Source organism: Bubalus kerabau, chromosome 1 (assembly GCF_029407905.1).
Source record: "Bubalus kerabau isolate K-KA32 ecotype Philippines breed swamp buffalo chromosome 1, PCC_UOA_SB_1v2, whole genome shotgun sequence".
Taxonomy (NCBI): domain Eukaryota; kingdom Metazoa; phylum Chordata; class Mammalia; order Artiodactyla; family Bovidae; genus Bubalus; species Bubalus kerabau.
Window position 1 is genome coordinate 61396089 of NC_073624.1, and position 22137 is coordinate 61418225.

General features: G+C 40.8%; 1 protein-coding gene across 2 annotated transcripts in view; it reads right to left on the reverse strand.

Moving 5' to 3' along the window:
* The window catches only part of CFAP54 (cilia and flagella associated protein 54), a 309026-nt gene extending 287216 nt beyond the window's left edge, over positions 1 to 21810 (reverse strand). For both annotated transcript variants that reach the window (XM_055576675.1, XM_055576666.1), the window contains exons 1-4: positions 21491 to 21810; positions 12409 to 12514; positions 8079 to 8222; positions 4453 to 4624 (exon numbers count right to left, since the gene is read on the reverse strand). In XM_055576675.1, the coding sequence (XP_055432650.1) occupies positions 4453 to 4624; positions 8079 to 8222; positions 12409 to 12514; positions 21491 to 21810 (742 nt within the window). The remainder of the gene's footprint in view (positions 1 to 4452; positions 4625 to 8078; positions 8223 to 12408; positions 12515 to 21490) is intronic.
* Between the last annotated feature and the right edge of the window lie 327 nt (positions 21811 to 22137).

A 22137-nucleotide genomic window follows, 5' to 3' on the forward strand; every position in this document is an offset into this window, starting at 1 on the left:
TACTGGTCAGTGAGAAGTGAAAGTGAAGTTGCTCAGTTGTGTCCAACTCTATGGGACCCCATAGCTTCTCAGTCCATGGGATTTTCAGGCAGGAGTACTGGAGTGGGTTGCCACTTCCTTCTCCAGGGGATCCCTGGATCCAGGGATCGAACCTGGGTCTCCCGCATTGTAGGCAGATGCTTTACCCTCTGAGCCACCAGGGAAACCCAAGCCTTACTATAAAACAAAGCCAGCTCATGACTGGGACATAGCTGAGGTATTTGTTTAGCCAACTAGTATCAGGGCCATAAGTTACAGTCCAAGCTCTTCCAGTAAAATGCAGATCAAGCTCCATAGTAAGACATAAGTTTAAGTTTTGAAATATACTGAACAAAAGGATATTTTAATAGCATAATGTATGTACTTTGTGGTTTTATTAATTCATATAAAATTTTATTGGTTCCCATGGTTTCCTCACAGTTGCATAACTAAAGATTTATCTCCAAATAAGACTAGGATACATATTTAATCATATAGCACAATACTCAACAAAGAAACTCATAACTTAAAACTCATAATGCATAATAGGTTACATTATATTCACTTGCTGTTTCATATAATATCTATTCCATTATTAAGAACGTCCCATAAGCACTCTGATGAAAAATGCCATTTCCAACTCCTATGTAAGATCATTCAAGTACGATCATTTTTAAAATCAGGCCAATAATTAAATGAAGATAGACAGCTCATTTCATAGCAGCATTTGGAGGACAAGTGGAGAATGACATCACTGTATATCTTTCTACATAGAAAACATATTATCAGGCTATAAACATAACCCAAAAGACAGTATCCTGCTGCTGCTAAGTCACTTCAGAAAGACAGTATAGCATGCTTTAAAAAGGCATTTAATTATAATGGCAAGCAATCTAAATATTTCCCATAAAATATCTGATCTAAAATTCATAACCACCACAATTCAACAATTACAAATCCTATGTTCACTTTTAAACTTAAAAACCTTCTGAGAAAATAGCACCTGCTCCAAAACACACATCCCTTGATTACAATACACCTGCAGGCATAATAAATGTGACACAAATCAGTGAACAAAATATACTAAATAAAATCTTAAATACTTAAACAACCATGAAGTTCACAGAGAATGCAATTAAGTCCTTCACATTCAGAGCCTCAGCATTCTTAATGTGCCTGCTCTCATGACGTAGAATTGTTTATCTCCAGTAAGATCCAGTAGGGAAAAATTCCTCAGCTAGTAAGAGCTCAGGCTCAGCATTCTTAACTTGGCTTTGTTGACCTGATCTGTATAACTGTGTTACTTAGGAAAAAAATCACCTAGTGAGGATATGCATAGGAGACATGTAACTCTTCACAAAACACATGACTCAGGTGTGAGCAGGGAACTCAAGACAAACATTCAGCAATGGGAACTGGGGGACTTCAGAAAGCCCTAGGAGACCACCCTCAAGAATAACAAGGGCTCTTGGTACTTCAAAGATGTACCTTTAATCTTTGCACCCCTAGTGCACCCTGACCATAATGGAATTCTTCGTTGATGGTTCAGGATATTGGCATGGCTTACAGATTCCACTGCAGAAGCACAATGGACAGACTAAATGGTTCAAAATGGAGCACAGACTGAATCTTTATGATCTCAGAATGCCTCTGGAACTTAGTTTGATGTTTTAACCAAATCCCTGATACAGAGTGACTTGTGACAAGTGACTCCTTGACATGTGACTCCTTTTCATCAAAGACAGTCACCACCAAAATAATCTCTCTATTTGAAGGCTTAAATAATTTGCGTTCAGGTTAGTTGGGAAGTCAGATATTATCCAATATTATCCAATATTCATTTACCCAGTTAGATTTTGTGAAAGAACCAAGATTGATTAAATAACTTAAGAAACCAACTCTTATAATTGTATAATAGTCAATTAAAGAGTGTTAATATTTAGCAGAAAAGTTCTAATGTATTTTAAGAAATTGACTGCAGGTCATTTTTTCACAATTCAAATTCCAAAGTTTTAAAACTACAAGGCCTTTGCACTTGCTAATCTCCCAGTCGGAATGCCCTTGCCCTGAATGCTCAGATGTCTCAGCCTGGTGTTTGTTCCAATCTCCAGTGAGGTCTACCCTGACCATTCTATTTAAAATTGCAGCCCAGGCCCCAGACCAGCCATCACTCTCACTAATCCCTTCCTAGACTTTATTTCCCTCCATAGCTCTCATCATCAGGGGCTTTCCAGGTGGCTCAGTGGTAAAAGAATCTGCCTGCCAATGCAAGAGATGAGGGTTTGATCCCTGGATCGAGAAGATCTCCTGGAGAAGGAAATGGCAACCCACTCCTATACTCTCGACTGGGAAGTCCAATGGAAGAGGAGACTGGTGGGCTGCAGTCCATGGGGTCGCAAAAAAGTCAGACATGACTGAGCATACACACAGATAGTCCTCATCACCACCTGACACATCACTTAGTTTTGACTTGTTTATCATCTCTCTGAAGTACTATGGCAGCATGAGAAACAGGGTTTTTGTGTGTTGTCCACTCCTGTATCCCTAACACCTGGAACAATGCCTGGCACTTAAGTTTGAGATGAGTTAATTAAAACAGGGACGGCAACTAATGACACTAAGTGCATGTATCTCCCACAATCCAGCAACCACTCCTGGGGGCACGTCCCAGAAAACTCTCACACGGGTCTATAAGAGGACCGATGTGAGGATACTCACTACAGGATTATCTGTGAGGTCAGAGAGGCAGGGCAAACCAGGTGCCCATCCTTATTATGGGTCTCTGCCGAATACAATTCAGCAGGCAGTTAACAAACCAGGTTTACATATAGGAACATGGCTAGATTCTAAAACCATAGTGTTGAGCAAGAAAATATTTAGGAAACAGGATAAAATCTAGAACATGATGCCAAAGAAAAAGCACCCAGCAGAATAAGGATGTGGAAGACACAGGGATTGTCCTTTTTAAAAAGAAAATGGGAGGGGGGTGGTTTTGTGGGAATCTTTGAAGGATTTCAGATAGGGAGTCACACTGCATCATCTCCACCTCTTAAGCAGAGCCTGACCCCAGGACCCAACCATCAGGTTGGGTATCACCCTTTCTTGAGCACAGAAGCTCTGCTCTGGCTCAGTCCCTGCCAAGATGCATGAGCAATTCACCCGGAGACATGGCCCTGGCAATTCTGATGATGATGGGATGCAAAAGTTTAACAATCACTGGCCTGAAAAATGTCTCCCAGAGACACTCTCATCGCGGTAGCAAATGTAAGGTCTGATTACAGTCAAAATGTCAAAAAAAATTATTTGGGGACAGTGAAGAAGGAAAAGACTAGGAAACATACTGTCAGTTGCCATGGATGAGAGAAAATCCAATATGCTTTCTTTCAAGTTGTTTTGCCCTCGTCTTATAAACTCAGAACAGACTGTCATTCTTTTTCTTACAAGAATATGTGATCCAGAGAACAATATTATAGGTTACTCCTTATAACTTCAAATTGTAACTTTAAAGAGAATTTAAGTTGAATTTAAATTGTAACTCTTAAAGGAAAAAAAGGTTACATTTTTATAAGATTTAGATAAGATTCATTTTATGAGACATATATAATGCATACAAATGTTTATCTATATAATGCATATATATGTATATAAATAAACCATATACACATGTACATGCACATTCTCAGAGTTCCTCACTCAAAAACAAGGAAGAGGAGAAGGCTGATATGTAGGAAGCCCTAGTCACCGGCCAAAATATTTGAGGAGAGGACCAATAAGTAGATGATGCTTAGAAATAATCTAACCTGCAAGGGCCCTCTGATCCTTCTCCACTTAGATTTACTTGGCCAAAAAGTTTGTTCAGGCTTTTCTGTAAGATGTTATAGAAGAACATGAAAGAACTTTTGGCCAACCCAATATCGACTTACTAACTGTGGCCCCCTATTTTGTTTATATGTGAAACTAATTATCTCCACAGCTCTGATCCTCCCTTGAGCAGAAAACCCACACACTTGCTGTATAAGTTCCTGCTCCTACTGCCGCTGCTGCTAAGTCGCTTCAGTCGTGTCCAACTCTCTGCGACCCCATAGACGGCAGCCCACCAGGCTCCTCTGTCCATGGGATTCTCCAGGCAAGAACACTGGAATGGGTTGCCATTTCCTCCTCCAATGCATGAAAGTGAAAAGTCAAAGTGAAGTCACTCAGTCGTGTCCGACTCCTAGCGACCCCATGGACTGCAGCCCACCAGGCTCCTCCGTCCGTGGGATTTTCCTAAGGACAAACTAAAATGTGATAAAAATGTAACAAAGCCCACCACTGTCCTCCTATGAAATGAACATTATCTAAATCACAAAGTAATCAAGTCACCATCGAACCTGGAAATTAAATGACTTCCTGAAAGACACAATGAAAAATAAAATATTGAACACTGATATATACCATTGAAGATAATCCAGCACAGGTGCTCCTGTGGCAAAGCCACCTGCATGATGAGCCTGAAGGAGGACAAGATTTGCAGACAGTGGGTCACAGATTCTTTATTCTGCAGGTTCACATCACTGTCACAGACCAGCTGGTAGTTGCAAATATTTTTGCCATTTAAAGCATGAAACTGAAACATATGAGAAAAAAAGAATATAAATAATGTTTACACAACTTAGGAAAGCACCTCTTAAAATGCAAAAAACTAAAATGGAAACAAATTATGCATAACTAACTCAATAGATCAGTAGAGTACAGGAGAGTGAATGTTTGTGTCCTTCCAAAATGTATGTTGAAACCTCACCACCTGCCATATGAGAACATAGCAGGAAAGCAGGCCCTCACCAGACACAGAGTCTTCCAGCCCCCTGATCTTGGACTCGCCAGTCTCCAGAACCACAAGCAATAAATGTTGTTTAAGCCATCCAATCTCTGGATTTTGGCTATAGCAGCCTTAGTGGACTAACACATGGGAAGAAACTTGGTAAAATAAGTTTATTCAAACCATCCATTTAGTTAAGATCATCTTTCTTTAGTCAAAAAAAAAAAAATTTACAAAGTCTTACTTCCAAAAAAAAAAAAAAAAAAGTCTTACTTCCAAGAATATAGGATTGAAACAATTTTTAAAAGTCTCCTAATGGCATGTTAACATTCAGATGTTATGTATGTACACAATTCTGTCAGCAAATGTTTGTTGAGCACCTCTGTTTGCCACACTCTGCTAAGCAGCAGGGAGTCAAAGAAGAGGAAGACAAGGCTCCTGACAGAGGAAAAACCCTTCCAGGCACACACTGTGTTAGGGATGCTTAAGGTGACTGCTGTGGTCACTGAGCTGAAAGTCTTTTTTAAAGTTGGGTAAGAAGGTTTAAGACAAATTGAGCTATAGAAGTGGTCCATGGTTAGAACATGGACACCATTCCAAGGAATGTGGACTAGTATTTGATTTACACTTTTTAGAAATGAATTCTGACAAAAGTATGAAAGATGCAAAGCAGATGGGGGACAAAGCTACATGCAAGAGGCTAGCAGAGATCAAAGGCTTCTGAGGTTGTCCAGAGACAAAAGGGCCCTGAAATGGGGCTCTGAAAGTGGGGATGAAGAGAAAGGAAAGAGCTAAGTCTTATCTAAGATCCATGACATTTAGTGACCAATTAGAAGTGAGAGGTAAGAGAGAGGAAGAGGCTTGCAATGGTTTCCTGCTTGGATGATGGACTGGAGCCAATTATTGGAGAAAAGATGTTTGTTCAATTTGGGACATGTTGATTATGAGATCTTTATGATGTTACCTGGATAGATGGGGAGTTCAGGAGAGTGATTTTGGCTAGAGAAACATCAGAACTACTAAAGCTGTGTGAGTGTACACTCATAATAACACAAATGAGCCTTATTCTACCAGGCAGATTGTCTGCTTGGATAAATGTATTTCTAGCCACCATGAAACTGATTTCACAGCTAGGGAGGTTGAGTGTAAGCATGATAATACAATAGTATAAGAGATATGGAGGCCTGGGCCAGGGTAGTAGGGGGTGGGAGGGCTCAAAAGTTCCAATTTTTCATTCAGCACTCTTCCCAATGGGGCACTGAGATATTACAATTTATAAGAAATATATATTTGGCCGCTCAGATGGCCAAAATATGTTTCTCATATATGTTTGTTCTTCATCCACAGTTTCTAGCTCACACCCCCCCCAAACCCTTGGAATTGTTTTAAGTGTTGAGAGTGACAAAGATCTTTGGCTATGTTAATGAGGTGACTTTTGGAAAGTGGCTAAGGATGGAGGTTAAGTTGCCAATGGAGCCAACCATGTGATTAGAGGTTTAGCACTTTCAGTCCCATCCCCTGACCTCCAGGGAAGGGAATAGGGGCTGGAAGTTGAATCTACAATCAATGGCCAATAATTCAATCAATCACAATTATGCAATGAAGCCTCTCTTGGACTTCAAGGAGACCAAACCAGTCAATCCTAAAGGAAATCAACCATGAATATTCATTGGAAGGACTGTTGCTGAAGCTCCAACACTTTGGCCACCTGATGGGAAGAGCTGACTCACTGGAAAAGACCCTGATGATGAGAAACATTAAAGGCAAAAGAAGAGGCAGCAAAGGATGAGATGGTTATATAGCATCACTGACTCAATGGACATAAATTTGAGCAAACTCCAGGAGATAGTGGAAGACAGAAGAGCCTGGCATAATACAGTCCGTGAGGTCTTAAAGAATTGGACATGGCTTGGTGACTGAACAACAATAATGAAGCCTGCATAAAAACCCAAAAGGATGGTGTTTGGGAAGTTTCCAAGATGATGAACACATGGAGGTGCTGGGAGTGGGGTGCCTGCAGGGGCCATGGAAGCACTACACCCTTTCCCCATGCCTTGTTCTATGTATCTCTTCCCTCTAGTTCCTGAGTTACATTATGTCCGTTTATAATAAACCTGTAATCTAATAACTAAAACGTTTTCACAAGTGCCATGAGCCACTACAGCAAATTATTGAACCCAAGGATGGGTCGCAGGAACCTCTGAGGTAACAACTGGAGCTTGCAACTGGCATCTGAAGTGAGTATGGGATGGGGTGGAATGGGGAGTGGTCTTTTTAAGACTGAACCCTTAACCTGTGGAATCTGACTCCATCTCCTCTTAGAGTCAGAATCGAGTTGAGCTGTAGGACAATCAGCTAGTGTTCCAAGAATTATTTCTTGGTATCAGGATCCCTATCCCTCCCCTCCATATTAAGCACCAACTCACATTGCCCAGTATTCTCATTCATGCACTTGTGTCACAGGCAAACTGAATGTGCCTTCAAACATGCTTCAGCATTTCTGCTAATTTAAACCACATGTTGTTTTCAAGACCTAGAACAACCATTAAGTTTGGAATAACACAGCCTTGGATTCAGATGAATTAGGGTTCAAACACCAACTGTGTCTATTGCTTAAAACGACTAGGTTTTTTACTCTCCAAAAAGCCTCAGTTTCTTATCTGTTAAAGAGGCATAATAGTACCCATCTCTTAGGACTGCAATGAGGCTGCAAGATAACAGTTCATATAAAGCATTTAGAAGACTACCTAGCACAGGTAACTGCTCAACCAGTGACTCATCGGTGGCAATTAACATAATAATGCTGGTATACTAGAAAAAAGCATATTTTTTTTCATATCAAAAGATCTATGTTTCCTCTCCAGAGTCACTAGTTATTATACTGTGTGATTAGCTTTCTTTTTCTCTCTTATACAATAGGGATAATAACAGTATCTAACTCATAGAGTTATTGTGAGGAGCCAATGTTTTCCAAAGTACTTTGAAGAGTAAAAGCATTCTACCAATATTAGTTATAATAATAAAAAAACTGCCTACTGGGTGAATAAGTGCTTATAGTGATAAAATCTCCAAAGCATCTTTACAAAAGTTAGTAAGTGCACTTTCTCATCCAGCACAGAAAATATTTATTAAGCAACTTATAGTACACAGGTAAATACCATGCTAGGCAAATGAAAGACACTGAGAAGCTGTCAGCTAAAGGACAGACTGTTGCATAGCTAATCATAAATGGTAGCTATTTTAGCTACCACTTTCATCTTACTGTATGTGCTGCAGTTTTGTCTCCAAAGCCTTTTGGGAAAAAGACAGTTTTGAATTGATTCACGTCTGCTTTATTCTCATCAAAGTTGATGCTGAACTCCTGAAGATATCTGCCATAGCACTGTAAAAGGGCCAATTTATATTCCTGAAATAAAAAAAAGGGCTCGATGAAGGTTTTAAAATACCATTTTTCTTATCATTATTAAAATTAGGTGATATTGGGTTTCCCAGGTGGCGCTAGTGCTAAAGAACCCACCTGCCAATGCAGGAAACAGAAGAGACATGGGTTTGATCCCTGGGGTTGAAAAGATCCCCCAGAGGAGGGAATGGCAACCCATTCAGGTATTTTTGCCTGGAGAATCCCATGGACAGAGGAGCCTGGCAGGGTCACAAAGACGCAGATATGACTGAAGCAACTTAGCACAGCCAACGTTCATATTATTCTCAATGATGGCAATGTTGATAATTACTATGATCACCATTACTTCCACCATGACATCATTACTAACATTATCACAACTATTTCCAAACACACACATGACAGACACTGTTCTTTGCAATTCATGTGCATTATTTAATTCTCCTCACAACAAACCAATTGTGAGATGAGACTTCAAAGACGGGGATACTCCCCAGGGCATTGTGTGTGGCAATACCTGGATATACTCAAAATCCAACAGGTTCAACCTCAACAGAGGATAGTAATCCACCAACTCAATCACAGAGGTGGAGGAGCTGTTTAACCAGCCTTGCTTCTCTGATACCTCCTAAGCTCCAAAAAAGAAAGGACAGGTGGGGGAGGGCAGCTAGGGAGAGGAGAAAAAATGGGGGTGGGTAGAGAAAAGAAGGAAGAGGAAAAAAAGGAAGGAAGAAAAGAAAGAAAGGAGAAGAGAAGAGAAGATTGCAGGTGATAAGCTGGCTCTTTCATGTTCCATTTCTGAAGTTACATCAGGACCAATCAGTCTGTGCTGTTGTTAGTTAACGATTCTCGTCAGTTCTGATGCATGCTTAGTTTCCCATTACACAGTCAGATGCCTCATTTCTGAAGCCCACAGGGCACAGCTGACCTGGAGAGTTTCAGGGTGGTGGATGCCAACAAGGCTCCACAGATGAGTCAGCTACAGCCCTTCCTCTGCTTCTTCCCATGCCACTGTGTTTCCAGGAAGAGCAGCTGCCCTGGGTGTGAACTGCCTCTTGGGTTACCTTGCCCCTCCACAGATTCAGAGTTAAAATGCTCTTTTGTTCCTATTTCTATTGACTTGTTTGTCACTTACTCACTAATTAATTCTGAATCTTTTCCATTCTAACTTGATTCACATAATGAATTCAAATCTAGGTTCAAAACAAGAGTAGTCCAACAAGATGAGCTTTACTGTAACTAAAATAAAAATAGATTCTAGAAACCAAAGTAACCACTCAAGTTTGTTTCCAGAGTTATAAATACCTTTACCGGCCCACTTTCCCATCAGTGAAAAGTAGTTAAAACATTTTGTTTCTTTAGTAAATCTTTTAGATATTCTACCTGAAATACTCTGAATTCTTGGCCAATACCCATTATCAACTTGCTTTATCAACTTCTAACATGTTCCTTCTTCCTCCCTCCACCCATCTGGATACTCCTGAAACAACCTCAGACCGTGTTGTGTATCACCAGCTCCTTATTATGGAATTCTCCAGGCAAGAATACTGGAGTGGGGTGCCACTTCTTTCTCCAGGGGATCTTCCTGACCCAAGTATTAAACCCAGGTCTCCTACATTGCAGGCAGATTCCTTACCATATGAACTACCAGGGAAGCCTCATTATATTGAGAAGAAGCATAAAAATAAAGAGCGGGGCACTCGTCTAATTCTTGTGAAAACTGTTATTCCATTTCACATGAATATAGCTTACAAGTTGGATCTCACTTGGTTTCTTTTTCTGTAGTTTCCCAAACTCTGTATTTTCAAGTCTCTAAGAACCATGGTCCAATTACATGGAGCTGAGAGGATTCTTTAATTTGGGCAGCTGAAAATAGATCTTAGTGCTCCCTTATGCAAGTTCCTCTGCATCTTTGCCTCCATTCGGTAAATTTCCAAAAAGATTCAAGCCCAGAAAATAGAAATGGAGGAGGAAAATGAAGCTGAGAAACTGTAGACTTAGAAGATTTGAAACTGTGCCCCCAAAGAGGTAAGAGAAGCTCATAACAAAATAGAAATTCATGAGCTTGTCTTATAGAACAACAGATAAGGGAAGAGTTTGTTAAAAGCCCTTTGTTTGTAAATACCTTCACTGATTATGGTAGCTTTAGTTATTTTTTTCTCTTTCTTTCTTTCCTTAATTGCGTATCTTCCCACCTTCATGGCAGAAAGCAAAGAACTAAAGAGCCTCTAGATGAAAGTGAAAGAGGAGAGTGAAAAAGTTGACTTAAAACTCAAAATTCAAAAAACAAAGATCATGGCATCTGGTCCCATCACTTCATGGGCAAATAGATGGGTAAACAATGGAAACATTGTGATAGACTTTATTTTGAGGGGGTCCAAAATCACAGCAGATGGTGACTGCAGCCATGAAATTAAAAAACCCTTGCTCCTTGGAAGAAAAGCTATGACCCATCTGGACAGCATATTAAGAAGCATACACATTACTTTGCCGACAAAAGTCCATTTAGTCAGAGCTGTGGTTTTTCCAGTAGTCATGTATGAATGTGAGAGTTGGACTATAAAGAAAGCTGAGCACCGAAGAACTGATGTTTTTAAACTGTGGTATTGGAGAAGACTCTTGAGAGTCCCTTGAACTGCAAAGAGATCCAACCAGTACGTCCTAAAGGAAATCTGTCCTGAATATTCATTGGAAGGACTGATAGTGAAGCTGAAATCCAATACTTTGGTCACCTGATGGGAAGAACTGACTCATTGGAAAAGACCCTGATGCTGGGAAAGATTGGAGGCAGGAGGAGAATGGAACAGAGGATGAGATGGTTGGATGGCATCACTGACTTGATGGACACGAGTTTGAGCAAGCTCTGGGAGTTGGTGATGGACTGGGAAGTCTGCGCTGCTGCAGTCCATGGGGTCACAGAGTCAGACACAACTGAGCTACTGAACTGAATGGACAGCTTCAGGCTGTCCAGTTGTTCAGGCTGTCCAGGAACTAGAGTCAGCTCTGGCCTAGAGCCAGCCAACTGGGGGAAGGTTAGGACCCCCAACCCTAAAATTAGGCCTGCCCAGGCATCTCTTGACCAGTCCTTTTGACGTCAGAGGCTGAAAAGCTCTGGGCTCCCATCAGGCTGTGCACCTCCATTTTGAATACATACATAACCCAGGTGCAGCTGTGCAGAACTCCAACTACCTACCTCACCTTTCCCCCTACCTCCAATCACCTTTCCCTGAGCCTAAGATCACACTGTTGATATCTCATAAATATCCCAACTCTCTCGCTTTCTAGGAGGCAGATCTGAGACTTATTCCTTGCCTGGTTGCCTTGTGAATAAACTGTTTCTCTGCTGCAAACCTCAGCGGCTCAGTACTTGGCTCGCTTCATGTCAGGAAAACAGACCTGGCTTGGTAACAGACAGAATACCTCCCATGTCTGGCCTAAAATCACTTTGTATAAGATAACACTTGGTCCAAGGAGCCTATTAATACACGTGCCAAAGATATCATATTTAACTTGGAATAATTTGGGCCCAAGCCAGAGGTTATGGGGAAAAATTCACATTTTCATTAACTGAAAACCCAGCCTCAGTGTGGTCTTATCAAACCAAGTCCATGAGTCCGCAGCAATCCAAGACCCGGGCATTGATAATGGAACTAGAAATAAGGCAGGAACTCAGTTGGAATACAACATTGAGTAAGAACTGGGGTCTGTATGGAATGACTGCTGCAATTACATATGGCAAAGTGTTGAGAAGGAGCTGAAGGTCATTGAAACAAGGCACCTGGAAGCAAGCAACACAGCAGCAAGGCCCTGCAAGGGCTGTGGGCAAGGTCAGCCATGTGAAAAACAACAGGAAGTGGTGTCTGGGCTCCTTTGTATGAGGTAGGAACATGATGACTCAGCATTTCCTGTTGGGCGCCTACCACACCCTCTGCTAACTATGGGCTGTGCTCCTGCTCAGCCTCAGCCAACTGTCTTTCTGTTCAGGAACCTCTCACCTCTGGAGAATCCCAACTACAAAATTTTAAAGTGAACACTTTTTCTGTCACTGTGCCTCATTAAAATTTTTACATATCCCCTTGGATTTTTCCAACAACAAAAAATCAAATCGTGTAAAAGAGGAATGCTATCCAATAATAATAATAATTAGCCAAATGAGTTTCATTTGGGCTCTTTTTACTCCAGAGGTACTTACTTTCATTTCACAAAGGCTATCTCCAACCTTCAGAAGCTTCTCGTTGTAATAGGCAGCTGGCAGCCGGGGGGCGTATTTGGTCCAGATATTAAACAAAGAGGTGGCACTGTAAAAATTATAAAATAAAACGATATCTTCAAAGTCAGCAGGAAACCTAAATTAATTGGCAAGCAATCCTTAAAAACTTACCTTGTGCTAAGTCTTTTTTTTTTAACTTTTTATTTTGTATTGCTGCTGCTGCTAAGTTGCTTCAGTTGTGTCTGACTCTGTGCGACCCCATAGACGCCAATTAACAATGCTATGACAGTTTCAGGTGAACGGGGAAGGGACTCAGCCATACAGATACATGTATCCATTCTCCCCCACACTCCCCTCCCATCCAGGCTGCCCCATAACATTGAGCAGAGTTCCCTGTGCTGTACAGTAGGTCCTTGTTGGTTATCCATTTTAAATATAGCAGTGTGTACATGTCCATCCCAGACTCTCAAACTATCCCTCCCCCCCATCCTTCCTCCCTTATGCTTTCTAATGTGCCATATTGTCAATGTCTAATTATTGATAAATGTAATTATGGTTATAAGTATTATTTCCTTTGTACCAAGCACTGACAGCTCTTAATGTGCATTTTTAATGATTTTAAAATTTTAATATTTTTATTGAGATATAGTTTGTTTCAGATGTACATCGTGATTCACAATTTTTAAAAGCTATACTCCGTTTATAGTTATTATCAACCTCTGACTATATTTTCGGTGCTATGCAATATATCCTTGTAGCATACATAGCAGTTTGTACCTCTCAATCCCCTACCTCTATCTTGCCCCTCACACCTCCCCTCTCCCCACTGGTAACCACTAGTTTGTTCTCTATGTCTGTGCGTCTGTTTCTTTGTTATTATAGTTACTAGTTTGTTGTATTTTTTAGATTCCACATATAAGTGATATCATAAAGTATTTGTCTTTCTCTGGCTGACTTCTTTCACCTGGCAAAATGATGCCCTCCAAGTTTATCCAGGTTGTTGCAAATGGCAAGATTTCATTCTTTTTTATGACTGAGTAATATTCCTGTGTGTGTGTGTGTGTGTGTGTGTGTGTGTGTGTGTGTGTGTTCATATGTGTATCACATCTTCTTTATCCATTTATCTCTTGAAGGACACTTAGGTTGCTTCCATATCTTAGTTATAATAAATATTGCTGCTATGAACACTGGGACTGACTCTTTGTATGCATTTTTAAAAATCAACTTTATTTTTTAAAGTAGTTCTAGATTCACAGAAAAATTGAGCAGAATGTATAGAGATTCCCCCAAATACCCCTATCTCTGGCACATGCACAGCCTCCTCCATTATTAACATCACTCACCAAAGTGGTACATTTGTTACAATTAACATATTGACACATCATTATCACCCAGTGTCCGTAGGGTTTATTCTTGGTGCCGTCCATTATATGGCATGACTGCAGCCATGAAATTAAAAGACGCTTACTCCTTGGAAGGAAAGTTATGACCAACCTAGATAGCATTTTCAAAAGCAGAGACATTACTTTGCCAACAAAGGTTCGTCTAGTCAAGGCTATGGTTTTTCCTGTGGTCATGTATGGATGTGAGAGTTGGACTGTGAAGAAAGCTGAGCACCGAAGAATTGATGCTTCTGAACTGCGGTGTTGGAGAAGACTCAAGAGTCCCTTGGACTGCAAGGAGATCCAACCAGTCCATTCTGAAGGAGATCAGCCCTGGGATTTCTTTGGAAGGAATGATGCTAAAGCTGAAACTCCAGTACTTTGGCCACCTGATGCAAAGAGTTGACTCACTGGAAAAGACTCTGATGCTGGGAGGGATTGGGGGCAGGAGGAGAAGGGGAGGACAGAGGATGAGATGGCTGGATGGCATCACTGACTCAATGGACCTGTGTCTCAGTGAACTCTGGGAGTTGGTGATGGACAGGGAGGCCTGGCGTACTGCGATTCATGGGGTCGCAAAGAGTCGGACACGATTGAGCGACTGATCTGATCTGATCTGATAGTGCCATGTATCCACCACTGAATCATAGAGAGTAGTTTCGCCACCCTAAAAGTCTTCTGTGCTCTGCCTATTCATCATTCGCTCCCCGCTAACTGCAGACAACCACTGAACTTTCTACTCTCTCTATAGTTTTGCCTTTTTCAAGATGCCATATAGTTGGAATCATACAGTATCAATATGTAGCACTTTTAAATTGGCTTCTTTCACTTAGTAATAAGGATTTACGATTCACCCATGGTTTCCCATGGCTTGATAGCTCATTTCTTTTTAGCACTGAATAATATTCCATTGTCTATATATGCCACAGTTTATCAGTTTACTTACTGAGAGACATCTTGTTTGTGTCCAAGTTTTAGCAATTTGTATAAAACTGTTATAAACATCCATGTGCAGATTTTTGTATGGAATAAGTTTTCAGCTCCTTTGGGTAAATACTAAGGAGCACAACTGCTGGATTATATGGTAAGAATATGTTTAGTTTTATAAGAAAACATCAAACTGTCTTCTAAAGTGGCTTTACCAATTTGCATTCCCACCAGCAATGAATGAAAATTTTCCCATTGATCCACATCCTTGTCAGCATTTGGTTTTGTCAGTGTTCTGGATTCTGGCCATGCTAATAGGTGTGTAGTGGTATCTCACTGTTGTTTTAACTTACATATTCCTGATAACATATGATTTGGAGCATCTTTTCATATATTTATTTGTCATTTATTTATCTTCCTTGGGTAGACGTCTGCTAAGATTTTTGGCACATTTTTAAAATCAGGTTGTTCGTTTTCCTATTGCTGAGTTTTTAAGAGTTCTATGTATATTTTAGATAGTAGTCCTTTATCAAATATGTCTTTTGCAAGTTTCTTCTCCCAGTCTGTGGCTTGGCTTTCATTCTATTGACAGTGTCTTTCACAGGGCAGAAAATTTTAATTTTCATGAAGTCTAGTTTATCAACTCTTTCTTTCATGGATCATGTCTTCAGTGTTGTACCTCAAAAGCCACTGCCATATCAAAGGTCTTCTAGATTTCTCCTATATTATCTTCTAGGAGTTTTATAGCATATAATTTACATTAGGTTTGTGATCCATTTTGAGTATTTTGGTGAAGGGTGTAAGGTCTCTAGCTAGATATGGTTTTCACATGTGGATGTGCAATTGCAGCACATCCTTGGAAGAAAGGTTATGACCAACCTAGACAGCATATTAAAAAGCAGAGACATTATTTTGTCAACAAAGGTCCATCTAGTCAAAGCTATGGTTTTTCCAGTAGTCATGTATGGATGTGAAAGTTGGACTATAAAGAAAGCTGAGCACTGAAGAATTGATGATTTTCAACTGTGGTGTTGGAGAAGACTCTTGAGAGTTCCTTGGACTGCAAGGAGATCCAGCCAGTCCATCCTAAAGGAAATCTTTCCTGAATATTCATTGGAAGGACTGATGTTGAAGCTGAAACTCCAATACTTTGGCCACCTGATGCAAAGATCTGACTCATTTGAAAAGACCCTGATGCTGGGAAAGATTGAAGGCAGGAGGAGAAGGGGATGACAGAGGATGAGATGGTTGGATGGCATTACTGACTCGATGGACATAAGTTTGAGTAAGTTCCGGGAGTTGGTAATGGACAGGGAGGCCTGGGGTGCTGCAGTCCATGGATTGCAAAAAATCGGACACAACTGAGCAACTGAACTGAACTGAAGTTAGTAATTGGGCTTCCCAGTTGGTAAAGAATCTGCCTACAATGCAGGAGATGTGGGTTTGATCCCTGGGTCAGGAAGATCCCCTGGAGGAGGGCATGGCAACCCTCTCCAGTATTCTTAGTAGCTCAAGCTGACTAATATAGGCAAAAAGAACTTAAGGACTGAAGATGGCTCAAGTATTTATCAGGTACACATCTGGGTATTAATGGAACAACCTCAATAAAAACATGTAAAAAAAAAAGTCAATTAATTACCTAAATGATGGGGCTTCCCTGATAGCTCAGTTGGTAAAGAATCTGCCTGCAATGCAGGAGACCCTGGTTCAATTCCTGGGTCGGGAAGATCCCCTGGAGAAGGAAAGGCTACCCACTCCAGTATTCTGACATGGAGAATTCCAAGAACTACAGTCCATGGGGTCTCAAAGAGTCAGAGACAACTGAGCAACTTTCAAAAAAAAAATTAAATGATAATAGCTCAGTGACAAGAAAGGAGGCAGATACAGGGTATTCCTGCCTTCATGGACAGATTAATAATATTTAAGGGTAGTAAAATATATACATGTAATCATGCCAAATAACGAGTATAGAAAACAGCCCACAGAAGTTTAAAAAGGTAAATGTGTTTGGGTTTGTTTTGTCCTTTTCCCTTTGATTTCTGCTTCATGAAATGCATTATAATAAATATAGTAAATCCAAGAAATTTAAGATAGAATTCTTAAATTACATAGTTGAAAGAGTTCTTCTTCCCAAACCTTAAGGATGAGATAATGGTGAGTAGGTCTGTTACTCATAAAAGAAAAATACCAACTTCATAAATCACTCAAAGTTACATAACAGAATTTCCTTTTTTTTTAAGTGAGCCATAAGTTCAAGTTAAAATTGCTTATTGGGAAATGGCTTACATAATGATTAAATGGGGAAAATATAACATATAATATGTAACACACATCATTTAGGAAAGTTTGTTAATACACTTTTGATTGCTATTTGATTATAACTATTGTAGAGAAAGCAATAGCACCCCACTCCAGTACTCTTGCCTGGAAAATCCCATGGACGGAGGAGCCTGGTAGGCTGCAATCTATGGGGTCGCTAAGAGTCGGACTCGACTGAGCGACTTCACTTTCACTTTTCACTTCCATGCATTGGAGAAGGAAATGGCAACCCACTCCAGTGTTCTTGCCTGGAGAATCCCAGGGACGGGGGAGCCTGGTGGGCTGCTGTCTATGGGGTCGCACAGAGTTGGACATGACTGAAGTGACTCAGCAGCAGCAGCAGCAGCAGCAGCAAAGCAGAAAAACATAACTATATAAAAAGAATATCAAAATTTTGTGTGCTTATGACAAAAGCATAACTTTAAAATACACTGCACTCTAAATTTAAGGACATTGCTGATATGATCAAAATCTGTATGTTAGGTACTACAAATTTTATACTTATATGAGACTCTACAGTTATAAAAGTAAGAAATTTTTTATTTTAAAAAATTACCATCTTGTCAAATATGTTATAAAAGCAATTCCTACTTCCAGTACTCCTAACTGGTTTCCACATTGCCATCATTACTCCATTTGTACTAAGTCAAACAACATATTTTTTTTAAAAATCACATATGGTTAATTCTTTGCCAAAAACTAAGCAATGATTTCTCATTGCATTTGGAGTAAATGTAAACTCTATAAATGGCCTCTAAAACCTTGCACACCCCGATCTACTCCTCTAATCTCATCTCATACCACTGCACCCACACTTTCCACACTGTGCTAAATAGGCTTCTGTCCACTCCTCCAAAGGGCCCTGCCTCTTTCCTGCCAAGATTCTCCCACATGATTGTTCCTTCTGTTTATCCTCTTCTTCCTTGCTGGTTGACTGCCAGGCAGCCTTCTAATCTCAGCTTCATGTCACCTTCCTCACCATTCATTTGAAGGCAGGTCTCCACTCTGTTCCCATTAAGCCTATGCTCAATTGTTACCTACTCTAATCACTTTATTGAAGATTGCAACCTCCTGTCTCCCACTCCATAACTTTTCCTCTCTTTTTCTACCTAGCATGTATCACTTTCTAGGACACCACAAAATGTACTTATTTAATATGTTTATCGTTATGTGCCCCTCTGGAATATAAGCACCAAGAGGGCCGGAGGTTTTTCTCTGGGTCATTGCTGTATCCACAGGACTTAGGGCAATACATGGCACATGTAAATTCTCAGGAGCTTCTTCCTTCACAGCGCTTGTTGTTTGTGTGTTGACTTATTAAAAGCCTTCACTTATTAAAAGTGACTCATTAAAAGCCTGTCTCTCTCTCTCCATGAGCACAGATTCCCATATCTATTTTGCTCATCACTGTATAACTCATAACTGGTGCAGGCTCTAGAGCTTCCATGGTGGCTCAGTGGTAAAGAATTCGCCTGCCAAGCAGGAGATGGGGGTTCCATCCTTGGGCTGGGAAGATCCCCTGGAGAAGGAAATAGCAACTCACTCTAGTATTCTTGCCTAGAAAATCCCATGGACAGAGGACCCTGGCAGGCTACAGTCTACGGGGTCACAAAAGAGACAGACGTGCCTTAGCAACTAAACAGCAACAACAACAGTGCAGGCCCTGGCTTATAGTAGGCACTCAATAAAAAATTATTCTGAAAATAAATACCTAAGCATGTGAGAAGTTAGATGGCTAAGGTCTGTGTCAATCCTTAATGTTTGTGAGTCTCTGTTTAAAGATGGGGCCGATACTGTACTTACCAACTGACCCAGATCAACAATTATTGAGGAAAAAAAGGATAATTCTTGAATTCTTTCAATGCCAAATATTCATTGAATGTTCACAATATCCCAACGCTCAGGCTAGGTGCTAGATATACAGCAATGAAAAAATGGGTCACCATCTAAACTCAACAGGAAGCTTACATTCTAACAGGAGAGATGGACAATACATAAGAGATGAATATTCAATAAAAGTATAAATTGATGGGTAAACCCTGTGTTAGATATGAAAGGCCTCCTAAGGAGGTAACAACCAAACGAAGACCTGGAAGAAAAGGAGCCAGATACTTGAAAAATTGAGGAAAGAACATTTCCAACAAAGGAGGGAGCAAATATAAAGCCCCTGGGATGATAAACAGAGGTCTGTGTTCCCGGAAAGTCCTGGAAGAGAAGTGAGGGATGAGCTGAGATGAAAGAGGCAGGCAAGGCCAGAGCTTCAGACCCTGGAAGACACCAGAAAATCTCGTAATTTTATTTTAAAAGCAATGGGAAACAGAAGTCTGTAGATAAGGGAGTGGGTGATTTGTTTATAAAGGTCACCCTGATTGCTATGTGAAGGATATATTTGAGACTCAAGCAGCTGCAGAGAAAATTTGAGATGATGATGGTTTGAACCGGAATGTTGGTAGTGGAGATGGAAAGATAAACTATTATCTAAGGCACAAAAACAGAAATATTTTAAATATAAATATATGTAGCTTGAGCTTCGCAGGTGGCACTAGTGGTAAAGAACCCACCTGCCAATGCAGGAAATGTAAGAGATGCAGGTTCCATTCCTGGGTGGAGAAGATCCCCTGGAAGAGGGGATGGCAATCCACTCCAGGATTCTTGTCTAAAGAATCCCATGGACAGAGGAGCCTGGCCAGCTACAATCCATGGGGTCGCAATAAGTAGGACACAACTGAACCAACTTAGCACACATGTGCACACATGTAGCTTAGCCATGTAATGTGCTTTCCTTAGTCAATTCTTGGTTCTCATTTTACTTGGCCCATCAGCAGGATTTGCCACAATTGACTGATCATTCCTTCCTTCTTAAAGCACTTTCTCTACTTGGCTTCCAATACACCACTGGATTTCCTCTACCTCTTTGGCCACTCCTCCTTAGTCTCTACCAGTTTCTTCCCATCTCTTCCCCACTTGTCAGTGTTGGAGGGTTCCAAAGTTCAGTCCTTGGACTCTTTTCTTCTCCATCTATACTCACTCCCTTAGCTATTCCATCAAATGTCAAAGTTTAAATGTCATCCATATGCTGATGAATCCCAAAAGTATTTCTCCTCTGACCCCCAGACTCCACATATCCAACTACCTACATAATAACTCTACCTGGATGGTGAATTACATCTCAATCTTAATATATCTAAAAACTAAGTCTTCATCTCCCTTACTCCTGCCCAAACATGTTCATCCCACAGTCACAATCGCACCCCAGGACCTTCACACTTGCCATTCTCCCAGTGTGGCCAACTCTTTGTACAGAAATCTTATCATTTACTACCATACCTCCCTCTCATCTTTATCAAAGGTCACTTTTCCTGACTTTCCCTGACCATGTCCCCTGCCATCCCATTTTAAATTATAACACCCACGTGATATCATTATCTTCCTCCCTGCTCTAATTTTCTCTAATTTTCTAGCACTTACTTCCGTGTAAAATAATTTCCTTACATATTTGTTTACTGGCTGTTTGTAGACACAAAAATACATATTCCATGGGGATATTAATTTGTATATTTTTTTAACTTGATGTTTTCCTAGTTCCTGGAATGGAACCTGATATTTAGGAGGTGCTCAATAAATATGCAGTTAAATCCATGAATGAATAATAAATATAAGTTAAAACTATTTCTTCATATTAAATACATGGATGAAAAATATAAGATGAAACTACTGACTATTCTAGTATTCTTCGCCACTTGCCTACATTTCTAACTGTTTCATTTGCAATGTGTTTTGACTGGGAAAGAAAGATGGTTAACACAAACAGGAAAGAGCCTTAAAAACAGGTAGTCTGCAGTTTGAGATAATAACATGGTGATGGAATCCAAAAAAAGGCAAACGTGCAAAATGAGTCACAAAATCAAGAACAAGTTACTGTGATGCTATTAATAGTAGCAGTTGAAAAAGGAATAAAGTACAAATGCTCACAGAATGACATACTTCATGGCATCAAGAATTAACTTTTTCATGAACCTAAGTGACCTCAAAGTTATTCCTTTCCCTCCATATACAAAACTGTACCCACAACATGGAAAGTTGTGAAACCTGTGAGTGAGCCAAAACTTCACTGGCATGCACTGGCAATTAGAAGACAGTCAGAACAAATGCTGAATCATGTGAACTTGTGAAATAGGAAACATTTCTTTGTTGACTTTTATTCTGACCCGAGCAGGAAGTCAAGACACATTTACCAGGCAATAAGGATTGTAATAGCGACGAGTCTTCACTTCTTAAACTTTGTGTGTATCTCCGGGCCCTTTGGCCAGGTTCTGCATCCTCAACACCTACCAGCTCCAGGGACCACCGCCTGCCTCCTCATAGCATCTCCTCCTCTGGCCCTGGGAGTTGTCTTCTCCGGACAGCACCCGCCCCAGGGCCCTGCCTCTGCTTACCAAAGCCGGTGGAACTCATATTTCTGTTCCTCCGTTGTAGCTAAAGCCTTCTTTCTCTTCATGAAGTCTAGCAACTCCTGAATCTCCTTCTCACAGGAGGCCAGGAGTGGGTTTTTTGCGTCCAGCGGCCCATAAAATACTGCGAGGGGCAACAAGTCCTCGTGGCCGGCCGAGCGAGACTGTGGGCTCAGAGAGCTCGCCTTCGACTCCACCAGGGTCGACTTCGAAATCCCAGTAGAGGGCGGGGGCGGAGTCGGCGGCGACACAGAAGTGGGAGACACGTTTGGTGAAGAGACCGAGCAGGTGCCTTGCGCCGCCATGTTGACGAGACCCGGGCCCGTCCCGGGGTGTGTGTACACGCGGTTGCCTGGCGACGGTCTCGTGGTAACCAGGCATCCCGCGAGCTTTCGGAGAAATACAGCGGCCCCTGGAGGGCAAAAGAAGAAAAACTTTGTCCAGAAAGCAATGTTACTCCTGAGGTGTTTTTGCTGTCTTGCTCACCGCTAGATGTTATAACTGAGAGGATTCTGGAGATAGAGCGAATAGGAGAGCCAGAAACTTAGGATCACATATCCAAACTATACTTTTTCCATTTCTACCACTTAATAATGATGCTCATTAATATATGCCAGGAGTTATTCTAAGCA